Source organism: Phodopus roborovskii, unplaced genomic scaffold (assembly GCF_943737965.1).
Source record: "Phodopus roborovskii unplaced genomic scaffold, PHOROB, whole genome shotgun sequence".
In the NCBI taxonomy this organism is placed as follows: domain Eukaryota; kingdom Metazoa; phylum Chordata; class Mammalia; order Rodentia; family Cricetidae; genus Phodopus; species Phodopus roborovskii.
Window position 1 is genome coordinate 15,496,162 of NW_026126418.1, and position 16,055 is coordinate 15,512,216.

Genomic DNA, 16,055 nt, shown 5'->3' on the forward strand with positions numbered 1-16,055 from the left:
TCCAACACTGAGTAGGGTCTGTGCACCCTACATAACTGGTCTGTCTTGGCTTAAACACAAAAAGGCCTTAGGCCAGAACAATGTGAAAAAAATGGGTATAGCACACCACCACCGCTTCCCCTAGGGAGGAACCCAAGGAGGGAGTTCAGGCCAATGGAAACTCTGCCTGGAGCAGGAGAGGGCTGGCAGCAGAGCAGAATTTGGGACATTCATTCCTGGATGCTGTACTGTAGTGGAAGGGGCCTCAGTCCATTAGCTTGTTGACACATGCCTTCATTCACCCACTCAGCTAGTCACCTGCAAGCAAGGCATTGGATACACCCAAAGAACTGAGCCCAGCAGGCTGAGCACAGTAACCCATGCCTATAATCTCAACACTTGGGAGGCTGAGACAGGCGGATTACAAGTTTGAGGTCATCCTGGACTACATAGCAAGACTTGGTCTGAAAAGGGGACAAGGGAAGGATTAGACACAGCTAGTCAAGAACAATGTGAATGGATCATTCCAAGCTACCCTATGGAATTTAGACTCTATTCCAAGGGCACTTGGGAGTTATGGATGGATAATGAGCAGGGGAATAAAATGGTTGTTTTAGGGTTTAGGAGATCACAACTCTAGAAAAGTGACCTCACTTCCAAATATGGACCTACTTCCATGTCAGAAAGTCTCTTGAATGGGAAGTTGGCCTGCTTGCAGAACTGAACACAGTAAGGGTTCAGCAAAGGCTGGATGAAGGTGTGTGTGATGAGTAATGAGGGTGACTGCGTGCCTTTATTCTCCAGAGGTCCCCAGTGCCGACTCCAGTGCTTGGTTTTCAGTGTCCTGAGCTGTCCCGAAGGCATCCTCTGGCTAGTGCGTATGGACCAGCCCCTCCAGCAGCCAGACCACCAGCCACTATCCCTCAGTGGTGCCAGTCACAGCTAATGCTAATCTGAACCCTGAGCAGTGTCACTCACTGCCATAGCTTCCTCCTGCACAGACGGTGCCTGGCACCCACATCAGAGTTGGGCCACAGCAAGGGACTGCCTTCTCAGATGACAGGGGTTTGACTGGGAACCTGAGGGACATGTGGCCTAACCAGGGCAGGTTTACTGGTGACAGGAGGGAAAAGTATGTGACTAGACTACCAGGCTTGGGACTGCAGAAGCGGTATATGCCCTTCTAGAACCTTGCTTGGCATAGAAGTAGCCTGCACGGGGTGCCGGCTTACCCACTCTCCCCCCCCCCATACACTGGCATGGGAAGAAGCCATGCCACTCCTCCAATCCCAGCTGTTATCGTCCCAGCCCCAAACAAAGCTGGGACTCCCAAATCTTCTCTTGCTTGGGCTCACATGATTTGCTCATCTCAGGCACATGGCCTAGTGTATTAGGCTTGGGAACATGTGAGCTGTGGCATGTGGCCAAGTGTCTATGGGATGCCTTCACATGGGTGAGTTTCTTCTGTTGTGTTTTTTATTGATTTCGTTTTTTACCTAGGTCTCCCTATGTAACCCTGATTAACTAAACTCACAGAGATCCACCTGCCTCTGCCTCCCAGGTGCTGCTATTAAAGGCATGCATTGCCACACCTGGTCTTTGGTGGTTTTGCGGTACTGGTGACTGAGTCCAGGGCCTCATGCACACTTAAATGCTCTAACCCTGAGCCACATCCTAAGCCCTTTAGATGGCTCTCTAATAAACCTTATAAATGTCCTCACTGAGCTTCTGTTACTGCCTGATAGTGTACACTTATGTACACTATCAGGGGTGGTGGTAGTGTACATATAGTAGACCCTGTGCAAAACATAGGTTGTGGGCATGGGGTGGTCTGCATCTCTCATTGTGTCATGTCAGAGAAATGGAGATTTGCTGGGTGGACCTCCCCCCGCCCCACTGGCCAGGTCTGTGTTGTAACGCACATATAAACAGGTGTAGACATGTGCACACATGCACTTACAGAAGCATTCCTTTTTATTTGGGCTTATGTTGTATGGTTAATAGGTAAATAATGGAAAAACAGAACAACTCAGCACTCTCCTTCCTTGACTTGTAGGAAAAAGGTTGATAGTGAGGTTAATTAGACGTACATACTCCCTGTAACTCTCACACCTGCCAGGAGGGCTCCAGGAAAGCTTTACCCCTTCTAGGCCCAGAGAGGCTAGACAAAGACAAGCTGACTCTTCCTTCTGCCCCTAACACCTTACTTCAGTAGAACCCAGTAGAAATCTGAGCAATCCACCTAACCTTGCCTGGACCTCAGAACACAGTCAAGTAGATAGGTCTCCATCTGGGGTTTCCTGAATTTGGGCCCGATGTCTATTTCCTTTTGCCGGGCAGCCAAAAGCCTACCTCTTGTAGACAAGTTCTGAGTCTGTTAGGGTCCCCAAAGACCTGGATGGTGATGCTTAAGGGCAAAGAGATCTCCTGACAACTGGGAACCCAGGAGCCCACTTCCCCTCTCTACAGTCTTGTTTGTGTGCCCCCTCACCCAGCTTCCATCCACACTGGACACAGCGGTGACTCACAGCGGTGGCCCTTCGGCTAGAAATGGAGGCAATTATCTAGTGGTCACTAGCTAAGTAACCATCCGGGAATGTATGGGTCAGTGTGTTAGGGGACAAGAGGCATCTGCCACAGCAGCCCTCCCCGGGGAAGAGAAAGAGGGAAATGTGAAAGAATTCTCCTCCCTTCTCTTCCCAGAGCTCAGTCTCTCAGAAGAAATGTTCGCTGGGGATTTCCCCTACCCCCGGTCCCATAGCTCAGTCTGGACCAATTTAGGTCTCTCCTACCCAGCACAGACTCAGTCTGTCTGGACCAGGTGTTGGGGTAGAAACCAAGAGTGGGGTGCAGGCGTCAGAGGACAAGGGGCTTGGGGGAAGGGGCCCACAAGTGGCAGTTAGCACGCATACTCCAGCCGGCCACTGAGCCCAAATATCTTTTCTGTCTGCCCTGACCCCTGTGGAAAGGTTAAGGAAAGGGTCTCGGAAAGGATCAAGAGCTTATTCTGTACAACCCTGGGAACGTCCCTCTTACACCAGGGGCTGAGGCCGTGTGGTCCCTCCGCGCCAACCAATGGTAAGATTACTGGAAGAGGGGGGTGGGGCAGAGCTAGAAGTGAGTTGCTCTCTCTCCATTCGCCTCTGGTCACGGGAGGCCACGCGACTGATTAGGGTCTCCGGATACCGCGGAATTGCCATCTCCGCTCTGCCCCAATCACAGACCAGGAACAGGCTGTACTTCCCCACCGCCCCACAAGCAGGTTTCCCGGTCTGGAACCCTGCTCTGCGCAGCCGCGATCTGGGCCAGGCGGGCGGTGGCTCGCCGTTTCCTTTCATTGGCCAGGAACTTATCCTCTCTCACCAATGAGCAAGCGAGATTCCCGTGAGGGTGGGAGGGCAAGAGGCCAGTTTAGCCACGTAACTGCAACGCGGGGCAAGCTGGACCCCTTATCCACAGCTAAAATTTAAAGGGTGGGCGGTTGAGCTGCTGCGCCAAGGGGAGGCGCAGCAGCCGGGGAGGCGGGATGAGAGCCTGAGAGCCAAGGGCTGGGGACCTCTCCTTCCAGAGAGCAGAGCCGGCCGGCTGCGCGTGGCGGCCGAGAAGGAGCTGATATTGGCACAAGTGTAGGAAAAAGTCTTTACGGAGGAGGGAAATGTCTCCTTCCCTGGCTTCCCACCCCCGTTGCCTGTATAAAAAGGCGTCCCTGAAGGCTGCCCACCCTAACAGAACTCTGCCCCCCCTTCCAAACTCTGGCATGAGACGGTCTATGAACTCCTGACCACCGGCCTTTTTCCCCCAGCTCCACCCCCAATTCCCACCAGACTGTCTAAATCTGATTCTTCTGTGTCTGTGTTAGCTGGGGGCTGGATAGCGAGAGAGAGCGACTAAGGCCAGAGCTGGGGAAGTCTGAAATCTCTAGAGAGAGCTTTACGGGGATGGAGGGAGGTGATTGGAGAACACAAGGGGAACTCCTTCCCCTCGGCGCAGTCCCAGAGCTGCGGAGACCCCCGCCCGAAATATTGACTACTCACGTGTGATTGTGAGTAAGGCTTCCTCTCTCTGGACCTTTCTAGTTAGTAAAATGGGTTGAGTGACATGGACCATTAACTTTCTCAGGTTGTCTGCTTCCTGCTGTCTCGAACCATAACTGACCTTTATGTCAGAGAGACCAGACATCAAATAGGCTACAGTATTCATTGAGCACTACTGGTGGCATGCTCCCACGAGAGGCAGATAAGTCTAGGTGCGATGTGACACGACCACCATCCTCCCAGCACTCCAGGAACCCTGGGCAAGGAGGACTGAACGCGGGAGCGTCCTCCACCCCACCCTGCCTGCCCCTTGGCTGCCCTCCTCTTCCACTTGGCTCCCACCACTCGGGAAGCTCCAGCCTGCTGAGCTTTGGCTGCTGTTTGTAGCAGGTGGGGTGGGGGCGCCTCATAACACCCGGCTGACTGAGGCCCCTTTGCAAATTTCTTTGGGTATCCCCAAAGGTCATTTTCGTTCATCTTCCTGAAACTGAAACTTCAGGGACCCCCTATCCTAGACTGCAGGGTGCTGGCTCTCCTCTCTCAGGCCCCCGGGAAGGGGCTTGGCAAACCCTTATCGCCTGCGGAGCAGCTGCTGCAGAAATACTGTAGCCGCTGACTCACGGCTCTTCCAGCTCTGCGCAACCCCCTCCCCTGGGCCCCACCGCAGCCTTGGAGAAAGTTCCCCACGCACACCGAGTTCGACTGGAAGGAAGCGCCCCCAGCTGGCCGGCCCTGATTCTGCCGCAGATGTAGACCGCTCAGTGCTGACTGGGGGGGGAGGGGGTGTTTGTTGGTAAGGAGCATAGACCATCCTAAAGCGTTTCTGTCCGTATTCTCGGTTGTTGTGGAGACATGTTCAGTCCCTGATTTCTTTTACCGCAGCACCCAGGCGCTCCTGAACATTTAGTACACTAGTGGCCTTGCTCTGAGACACAAGGCTTTGCCCCTACACCACTATCGGATGAATATCTAGCAGGTGGGCAGGGCACAGGCCCGCCTTCTGGAGTACACAGTCCAGCAGCAGCCAGGCTATTTCCAAACAGGGAGAGGTGTGTGGTAACTGGAGATGATCTGGACAGTGAGGGACCATGGTCAATTTCTGGTTTTGTCTAGCTCCCGGGTCCCAGATTCCCTATTGTTCAAATACAAAGCAATCCCTTTGCTCCTTGGGGAATGGTGCCGCTTAAAGGAAATGAAGCCAAGGGTGGGGTCATGGCTCAGTTGATGAGGTTGGCTGCCCAGAATGCACAGGACCTTGGGTTCCATCCCCAGCACTTCATGGAGGCAAAAGGATCAGAAAATCAAGGCCATCGTAGGTTACAGAGAGGGTGGAGGATATATGAAAGCACTCTGGAAGATTTAAATAAAAACAAAAATTTTAAATGACGATTCCTAGGAGAACAGAGGTGGTTCTGCAGAATATACCAATGGCGTCTCCGGACTCGTTTGGTCCTGGAGTCTCTCATCACACTTGTTCAGGGGAGAAACTCAAACCAGCTTCCTCTATAGACTCTGAGCTCAACCTCAGCATTGAGAGGCTGCTGTTTACCCACCAAGTGCTGTTGTGAGTGCTTCATGTATATTCCCTTGTTTTATTCTCATAATCATACGACGTGAGTACTGACCACGCTTGACCTCCGTGGCAATGCTGTAGGGCAGGAACTATATTTTCCACTTCTGGATGAGGAAACTGAGACACAGAAATTTTTTTTTTTTTTTTTTTTTTTTAATCAGCAGGTAATGGAGCTAAGAGTTTAAAACAAGTCTGCATGGTTGCAACCCTTGCTCATTCCTTCCTGGCTCTTCAAAGACAGCTCATCTGGTGCTGAGCCTTAACCTGAAGCAGAAGGCACTGGCCATCCCTGCCTCTGGGGGGCCAGGCTCCTAACAGTTCAGGACACAGAAAGTTGATGACTCTGAGCATGGAGCCAACCCCATAGAGACAGCGCTTTGCTGTCAGGCAATACAGAGCCTGAAGCAGCCCCCACCCCTTCTCATTCAGCCATCCCACAAAAGCACTCATGAACAATGGTCACACTGTGTCCCACATCTATGACTCATCAAGGGGGGGAAAGCATTTACTATGTGTTGACCCTGGAGTGTTATATTAATGATGTGACCTTTATTGACTTATGACAATTTGAGGGACTGTCCTAAACCTTTATGCATATGTAGCTTTATTCCCACAATAACCTTAGCAAGTGGAAACTATTATCAGTCCCATTATATACAGAGGAGGTTAAAACATGAGTTAACTAACTTCCCATAATCACTATCAAAGTTTTTATCTGTTTATTTCTGAGAAAGGAATTTGACATCTTTACCAAGTATATGCATAGCTGAGATTAATATTTCACCAACCTTTTTATGTGTGATGCAGTCTAATATTTTCTCCTTATTTTGTATTTTATTCAGCACTATTTTTTCTTAAATTATGTTCTGAAATGCCCACATGGAGAGGGGGCCAGTTTATGTAATTTAGATCTTATGAAGCACATGTTTAGCATACACAACACCCCAGATGAAAATTAAAACCATGCTTTTATCTATATGTAGAAGCTTAAAGAGCTGATTGGTGGAAACAGAAAGCAGAATAGTGGTTGCCAGTGGCTTGGACTGGCAGGGAAAACAGGGGGCTGGGGAGAGTGGGCCATGGGGACTGGCATACAGTGACAAAGGAGTGGGATCTAATGTTTTATAGCACAGTGGTGTAGCTGTGGTTGACTATGATTAATTATATACATCAAAATAGCTAGCAGACAGTATTTTCAATGCTCAAAAAAAAAAAAAGGATGTGTTTAAGGTGATGGATATGTCCCATTAACCCAATTTGTGGATTGTGCTTTGGCACATGTAATTAAATGTCAAAATCTGCCCCGTAGATATGTACAATTATTGTGTGTTAAGGAAATTTTTTCTAAGTATATTTTTTAAGTTTTGGTCATGACCCACTAAATTGATTTCATAACCCATTAGTGAGTCACCACTTGCAGCTTACACAGACCGAGTCAACAGCTGGAAGGTTGCAGGCCAGGACTCAAACCTCAGTGAGATGGCTCCACAGCCATGCTCCGGATAAAGCACAGCTTGGGCAGGTGTGGTAGGTGCCTGAAACTCTGAAACTCAAGAGACTCAGACAGGAAGATCATGAGTTTGAAGCCAGCCTGGACTACATAACAAAAAAAGACAGACAGGAGGGCTAAAGAGAGGGCTCAGCAGTTAAGAGTACTTGTTGCTCTTGCAGAGGACCCCAGTTTGATTCTCAGGATCCATATGGGAGCTAGCAACTGTCTGTAACTCCAGTTCCAAGGGACCCAAAGCCCTCTCCTGGCACCTTCTTCAAGGACACCAGGCAGGTACACAGTGCATGCACATGCATGCAGACAAAGCACTCATATACATATGCTAATTTACATAAAAATAAAAAGCAGTCAGGTAATGAGTTGGAGAATAATAATTCAGTTGCCTCAACCACAAAGAGTTGTGTCCTGAAACCTGGGCTAGATGTAGAGAGAATGAGGAGATGACAGGCAGACAGTGAAGCTGGGAGGGATCAGATGGGGTTCTGCTCCCATTACTGCTGTAACATGAAATCTCAGTGTGTTTATTATGCACAGCACAGGGGGGCAGTCAGCTAGTCTGGGTACCAGGGTTCTGTAGGTTTCTTAGGGAGCAGTCTCAGACTCTGTACACATCTGGAGGAGGAAACTGCAGTTACTAGTTTTTGCCTACACTCATCAATAACTCAAAACTCTCATACCTGAACTCACAATAAAAGTGTTGCCCTTTCTCTTGAGCCTTGTCAATTGTCTCATGGAACTAAGATCTTGAAGTCCTCGACATGGGTACACCCATGACAAAATACACCTTAACTCAGGACTTCATTCACTCAGGACTCTCTCTATTCCTACTTCAATCAATAACATTCATGAGGACCTGAGTTAGATCCCTTAAAGGGGGCATGGTACCTCATGCCTATGATCTCAGAATAGGGAGGCAGAGACAGGAAAATTACAACAGGGCTAGCTTGGTGAGTTCCAAGCCTATATCAAAGATCCTGGTGGTGGGAAAGGCTGGAGAGAGGGCTCAGCAGTTAAAGAGCACTGGCTGCTCTTGCAGAGGACTCTAGTTTGGGTCTCAGTACTCGTATGTGGGCTCACAATAATCTGTAACTCCAGTTCCAGGGGATCAAATGACCTCTTCAGACTTCCATGGGCAATGGGCATACATGAAGTACACAGACATACATATAGGCAAAATACTCATACATATAAAGAAAGTTTAATCAAGGTGGATGGAACTGAAGGATCCCAAGGTTCCCTGTGCTGGGCAGCAAGACTTGGGTTCTTGTCACATTACCTCTGCTGCCTGAGTCTATTTCCAGTCCACCCATGTCCTTCATAGACATTATTTGTGACTTTTGTCCTGTCTGTTTGTTTGCACCCCTCCTCAGGTGTGTGTGTGTGTGTGTGTGTGTGTGTGTGTGTGTGTGTGTGTAGGCCAGAGGGTTTAATGTGTTTGAGTGTTTTGCTTTCATGTTTGTATGTGCACCATATGTGTGCATGGTTCCTATGGGACAGGAGAAAACATCAGATTCTCTGGAACTGGAGCTACAGATGGTTGTGAGCCACCATGTGGGTGCTGGGAACCAAACCTGGGTTCTCTGAATGAGCCACAAGTGCTCTTGTGGCTCCAGACCCTAATTTAAAGAAAATAAATAAATACAAAATTTAAAAGAGAGGAAGTTAGTGAGATTGTTCAGTGAGTAAAGGCACTTATCTACATGCCCAGAAGCCTGAATTTACTCCTACAACCCCACATAAACATAGAATGATAGGGGACTGGAGAGATGGCTCAGCAGTTAAGAGCACTGCCTGGCCTTCCAATGGCTCCTAGTTCAATTCCCAGCAGCCATAGGTGGCTCCTTTGATGCCCTCTTCCGGCATGTAGGCAGACACTGTAAATAAATCTTTTTCTAAAAAGAGTAGAAACAACCCCACAACATTATTCTCTGACTTACACACATGCTGTGGCATGCATGTCTACACATGCACACACTATGAGACAATGTCTCTCTATAAAGCTCTGGCTGTTTTTGGAACTCACTATATACTCCTGTCTGTCCTCAAACTCACAGAGCTCCACCTGCCTCTGCCTCCTGAGTGCTGGGATTAAAGGTGAGCACCACCACCATGCCCAGCAACAAAAACATTTAAATGGAAGAAACAAAGAGAGCTGGAGCTGGTGAAGTTGCTCATGGGGAGGAGGCGATGATGTAATGGTATGAATGGTAGGGAAAAAAGAATGAAGAGGTGACTGATCTCACAGCAGTGCCTATACCCCTTCTCCAAGCTAAACTGAGGTTCCACCTCCCTCCCCAGCACTTCCCGGAGCACCTGGACCACTTTGTGGAAAACATGGAGGACTTCTCCAATGACCTGTTCAGCAGTTTCTTTGATGACCCTGTGTTGGATGAGAAGAGCCCTCTTCTGGACATGGAACTGGACTCCCCTGCTCCAGGCATCCAGGCTGAGCACAGCTACTCTCTAAGTGGAGATTCTGCACCCCAGAGTCCCCTTGTACCCATCAAGATGGAGGACACTACCCAAGGTAAGATGTGCAAGAGCCCTGGAGGGAGGAAGCTTCTGAGGGGACCAAAGCAGCCCGAGACTCCTGCAAAACCCTCCTGCCTTTTGATCACTTGGCCACTTGTTAGGGTCAGCAGCAATCAGTTCACAAAGAGTGGTCCTTAGGCCGCAATGTCACTGACAGCCTGTTACAAATGCAGAGCCTGTGGGCCATTGGAAGTGACTTAAAGGCTGATGTACCTGGCACTTAAGCATGAGGACCTGAGTTTGAATCTCCAGCAACCACGGAGGGCAAATGCATGGAGGAAAAGGATAAACTGGGAGACAGGCAGATCCTAGAAGCTTGCTGGCCAGAGAACTTCAGATTCAAACAATACTTTGGAGATCAATATAGGAAGGCATCTAACCTCCACCCACCTCTGCCCTCTGTAGGCACAAACACACACACATGAACAGGTACTGGTGTCCCCTCCTATATACATCAACACACGTAAAATAAAATAAAATCTGGCCATAATGGTACACACCTTTCATCTCAGCATTCAAGATACAGAGACAGATCTCTGTGAATTTGAGCCCAGCCTGAGTTACATGGTGAGTTCCAGGGCAACTAGAGCTACATACAGAGACCGTGTCTTAAAAAACAAATAAATAAAATAAACCATACTACTAATAATAATGATAATAATAGTAATAATAATAAATGCAGAGCTGCAGCCAGCCCAGCATGGTAGTGTGTTATGAGTAAGGTTTTTCCTGCCAGCCAGTTTGGTCCCACTGCCACGCCAGCCCCAAATAACACACAGAGACTCTGTATTTGATATAATGCTGTTGGCCAGTTACTAGTTTCTTATCAACTAGCTCTGACTTAATTATTAACCCATTTCTATTAAGCTAAGTACTTCCACGTAGTCTCATCTTACCGGACAGAAGGGCTGGCATTCTACCCTTCAGTCCTCCATCTTGGATCTCCTCCCTACTACTTCCTCTCTCTTCCTTGTCTCTTAGTCCCGCCTATCTTGCTTTCCTATTGGCCAACAGTGCTTTATTCATTAACCAATAAGAGAAACATATTTCCAAAATGGCATCCCCCATCAGTAGTGCATGTTGGTAACCTAGCACTTGGGGCTGGGTGGATAGATGGTGAGTCTGAGGCCAGCCTGGGCTGCATAGTGAGACCTTGTCTCCAAACTCATAAACTACAAACAAGTGAAGGCTGGAGAGATGTGCAGCTGCTCCTCCTGGTTAAGAGCGCTGGCTGCTCTTCCAGAGGTCCTGAGTTCAAACCCCAGCAACCGAGCAGTGGCTCACAACCGTCTATAATGAGATACAATGCCTTCCTCTGTAGAGAAGACAAACACTCATACCTAAAAAAAATAAATATTTTTAAATGAAATTCAGTTACACAGGAGAGTGAAATGGGAGTATAGATGGTTCAAAGTCAACCTGGATAACTTAGTGAGATCCTATCTCAAACTTACAAAAAGAAAAAGAGCCTGGAGATAGTGCAGTCGTGGTCCATGGTTCCCTATGAACAAAAATCCAAACTGCAGCCCCCACTGATCCCCACTGAGTCTGAAACTCTGTAGATAGGACCCAGCATATCAGGGATGCTGAGAACCACTGATTTAGAGCAAGTAGTGGAATAATTAAATAATAAATGAAGCTAGCATAATGGCAGATGCCTGCCATCATCCCAGTACTTGAGAAGCTGAGGCAAGAAAGGGTCATGAGTCTGAAGCCAGGACTGGCTACCTAACAAGTTCCAGAATAGCTTTGGATTATAGCATAGACCTACCTCAAAATAATGACCATAACTACAAAAATTGTGATCCTAAATAAGGACAAAATACAAAAAAATGTAGATGTTCCATCTCCTTATACAGACATCCTCCAAAACACCGCTTAGGAGCCCTATTCCAATTTTTCCCCTGAAGTGGGACTCAGTGTAGCAAACCACTCTTCCAACTCCCATATTCAAAGCCCTCTGCCTCTAAATTGCTCCTCCAAGGTAATCACAAGTGAGACCCACACTGTGCCCACCTCAAAATACTTCCTATTTTGTAATTTCCTCTAAGACAAGTAGTCCTGGTCCTGCCATTTTTTTTACTGAGACTTTTGTTTGTTTGTTTGTTTTGTTTTTGTTGTTTGTTGTTTTTGAGACAGGGTTTCTCTGTAGCTTTGGAGCCTGTCCTGGAACTCACTCTGTAGACTAGGCTGGACTCTGTAGATCTGTCTGCCTCTGCCTCTCGAATGCTGGAATTAAAAGCATGTTCCACCAACGCCCAACAAGTCTTTTTTTTTTTTTTTTTTTCTGTCTATGGTTGTTTTGCTTACATGTATGTATGTTAATCACATACATGCAAAACAGGGTGATAAACTCCCCTGAATTGGAGTTTATGAGCTGCCATGTGGGTGCTAGAATTGAAATCTGGGTCCTCTGAAAGAGCAGCTAGGGCTCTTAACTATTGAGTCATCCAGACCCCAGATTTGTCTCAACCTGTAGAAGCCCCAGTATCTCAGTATTCTTTGGGACAACAGTAAATGTGTATAGAGCATTCTGTTCCTATGGTGCCTGCAGGATCACTGTTTTGTTTTACCTCACATTTGACCCCTAAGGAAAAAGACTTCAAGAAAGTAGAGCTGTCTGTTTCACACTGGCAGATAGATGCAGAACAGAGTGCTAGAGCTAACCCTCTGATTCTACTCTCTGCCCTTTCTGTCTGCCAGCCTTGAGGACAGCAAAGGCTGCTGGGTTAAGAACTCAAGAGGATTTTATGTGTGACTGGGTATCCCATTAGCTTATGGGTGACCTTGAGTAAAATCTTTAACTTTTCTGGACTTCTATTTCCTCAATTATAAGATAAAAATAGGGACTAGAGGCAGGTGGTGGTACATGCCTTTAATCCCAGCACTTGGGACACAGAGGCAGGCAGATCTCTGATTTTGAGGCCAATCTGGCCTCCAGAGTGAGTTACAGGACAGCCAGACCTGTTACACAGAGAAACTCTGTCTCAAAAAAACCAAAAAGAAAATAGGGGCTAGAGAGATGACTCCAGTTAAAAGTGCATACCACTCTTGCAGAGAACCTGAGTTCAGTTCCCAGCTGAACTCAGCTGAGTAGAGCTGTACATACTACCTGTAACTCCAACTTCAGGGAGACCCAGTGCCTCTGACCTCGAGGGTACTTGCACTCACACACAATACACAATACTCACACACAGACACACACATAGACTTTTTTTTTTTTTTTTTTTTTACAATCTAGGGGGAAAGTCTTTCTTCATTTTTTTTTTTATTTAAGATTTAATGTGTGAGTATTCTATCTGCGTGTGCACCTTTATGCCAGAAGGGGACATCAGATCTCACCGTAGATGGTTGGAGCCTCCTTGCAGTTGCTGGGAATCAAACTCAGGTCCTCTGGAAGAGCAACCAGTGCTCTTAACTGCTGAGCCACTGCTGAACCATCATTCCAGCCCCCAAAAGTCTTTTTTTTTTTTTTTAAAGATGAAACTAATATAAACCCGAGAGTTCTGGACATGAATGAAAAAAATCCATAACTTTCCCAGCTCCAGGCCCAGCATGAGGTATATATCAACCACTGGTTTGGGGGGCACATTAAAGTTCTATTAATTCTAGGAGTGCTAGAACAATGAATTTGTTCATCTTCCTTTCCAGAGGACAGTGGCCTTGGGTGTGAAGCCTTCATTGTCCCATCTATTAAATGGGGGAGAAAATGGTGCCTTCCCATGAGCTCATGAACAGTGAGGTCTTAGACTGTTATGCTGCAGGGTCTCTCCAAGAGTGACAGGTCTTTGTTCTCCCTACAAAGAAGGAGTTGTAGGAGGTCCTATGGCTTGTGACAGTTGCTCACCACACCTCAGCAACTGCCAAGTTCCTGGACCTCTGTGAAGTCTTAGACTCCAGCCTGGGAAGAGCAGGGATCTGACTCAGGCCTCTCACTCCAATGCAGAGTCTCCATCCACCCTGATGGCTGGTTCAGCAACTCTGCAGCCACTCATGTCTATTTTTAAAGCAATTTGTCTGTGGCCGTTTGCAGGGGGCAGCTTCCCGGTTGCTCACAGCTTGGCTCTGTAATTTGGAAAGACTGTGGGTGTTCCTGAACCCTGGGGCTGCCTGTGGCCCAGGGCTGGGTTCTCAGGCTCCCAGCAAGAAGGAGCCTACCCTCTGAGGTGGGACCAGGCAGCCTCTACCCATCTCCATACCCACAGTGGACCTCAGAGTCCCCTCCATCCCACCTGTGCAAGCTGATGCCTAGCTCATGCCTTGCTGCGGCTTCTGCTGCAGCACTCCCTTGGAGTGGGCGACACCCATGGCCCACCAGAAGAAAGCTGAGGCATGCCAGCCCTGCAGCCCAGGTGAGGCCAAAGGACACGCTCCCTGACTGCTATGGGGAAACCTAAGCACCCTCCCACCTCCATGAGAGTCCCCATCACTGAGTCCTGCGGACTCACCCTTTGCACTTTGTTTCTGATGCCGTGTGTGGTGGCCCAGTATGGAGACAGCCTCGGGTCCCATCCCCAGCACCAGCATAGCCTGGGCACAGTGGCACACACCTGTGAACCTGATCCTTGGGAGGTGGAGGCAGGAGGACAAGGTCATCCAGGTCATCCTCAGCTACATAGCAAGTTCAGAGCCAGCCTAGGCTGCTTGTGACCTTGTCTAAAAAATCAAACAAGCAAAAGGAGCTGCAGAGATGGCTTGCCAGTTAATAGCACAATTCCCAGCACCCACATGACAGATCACAGCTGTCTGTAACTCCAGTTCATGGGGATCTGACACTCTCATACAGACATATGTACATGCAGGCAAAACACCAATGTATGTGAAATATTTTTTTTTAAACAACTGTTTTCTTTCAAGTCTTTCCTCTCTGCTCCCACTGCCTGTATTTGTCCAGGCCACATCCAATCTCCCCTGAACCATTTAGTTCAACAGCACAGCCACCCCTTCACACACCCATATACCTCCCTGCCTCATCTTGTCAGTCCATCCCCACACACCTGGAGATAGAGCCAGTCTCTTTGCTCCTTTTACATAATTGGGTTTCACAGCTCACATGCAAATCTGAAAGTGACAAGCAACTGGGCAGCACTTAAGGCTCCCCAAATCTATGAAATTCATAATCTGGGGGTGTACATGGATGTTATCACCCTTCTTAGAATTCTCTAGATCTCCTTCATCAAAACAGGAATTCCTCTCAGCCAGCCTTTAGTACCTCTTGGGTTTTTTGTTTTTGTTTTTGTTTTGTTTTGTTTTGTTTTTTAATTAGGGAAAAGGGATCATGAAAAGGGGAGATGGGAGGGGGGGAGACCGGACTCCAGGGACAGGAGCTTGGAAGAAAGGAAAGAGAAGCAGAGAGAGAGGGAGAGAGAGAGGGCATATCCTTTCAGAACTCCAAGGGTAGGCTGGTACAAATGCCTGAATACTAGCAGTTATGCCTTTTAAATGAATAATCGAAGGATTGGGCTGGAGAGAGTGGCTGTACCAGGTGTCATGGCACACGCCTTTCATCCAAGCACATGGTGGCAGAGGCAGGCAGATCTCTGTGAGTCTACAAAGAGAGTTCCAGGACAGCCAGGCCTGTTACACAGAGAAACCCTGTCTCAACAAACAACAGAACAAAATAACAACAAAAAGAGCACTAGCTGCTCTTCCAGAGGTCCTGAGTTTGCTTTCCAGCAGCCATCTATAAGGGGATCTGATGCCCTCTTCTGGCATGTAGGCTTATATGCAAATAGAGCACTCATATACATTAAAAAACAAAAAAACAAAAAAAAATTACATAATAAAAATTTTTTAAATCTGGGGCTGGAGAGATGGCTCAGCGGTTAAGAGCACTAACTGCTCTTCCAGAGGTCCTGGGTTCAAGCCAGCAACCACACAGTGGTTCACAACCGTCTACCATGAGATCTGGTGCAGATGCAGATGGCCGGTGGTTAAGAGCCTGTGCTACAGGAGACTGATTTCCGCACCCATCTCAGTGGCCCACAAGCACCTTTACCTCTGGCTTCAGGAGATCCAATGCCCTCTTCACATACCTGCACTTACACATAATTTTAACACAATAAAAGTACATCTAAATGCATGAACCCCAGCATGTTCAAACCCCTCTGTTGTGGCTGCTCATCACTTTGGGATAGAGGCACAGCTCTGGGGCAGCTCCCAAGGCCACGCTAGCTGCTAACTTTTCTGACTCCACCATACCTGTCCCAGACTGTTCTCATGCTGTTCACTAGGGCAGCATTTGCTGAATACTGATAATCGTGTTTACAATAGTTACTGCTTAATGAACGTTCACTTCTTGCCAGGCACTGTGCTTACTGTATACTAGTAATTCTTAAAACCTCCCTGTCGGGTCGTCCTTTGCATGCCCTGATTCTTTTCCCCATATGTGTTTGTTTTGTGTGTGTGTGTGTGTGCATGGGAATGG

At 47.9% G+C, this 16,055-nt stretch overlaps 1 protein-coding gene across 2 annotated transcripts in view; it reads left to right on the plus strand.

The window, feature by feature from the left end:
- Creb3l1 (cAMP responsive element binding protein 3 like 1) overlaps positions 1–16,055 on the plus strand; it is a 41,260-nt gene that overhangs the window by 12,483 nt on the left and 12,722 nt on the right. For both annotated transcript variants that reach the window (XM_051184163.1, XM_051184164.1), the window contains exon 2: positions 9,395–9,623. In XM_051184163.1, the coding sequence (XP_051040120.1) occupies positions 9,395–9,623 (229 nt within the window). The remainder of the gene's footprint in view (positions 1–9,394; positions 9,624–16,055) is intronic.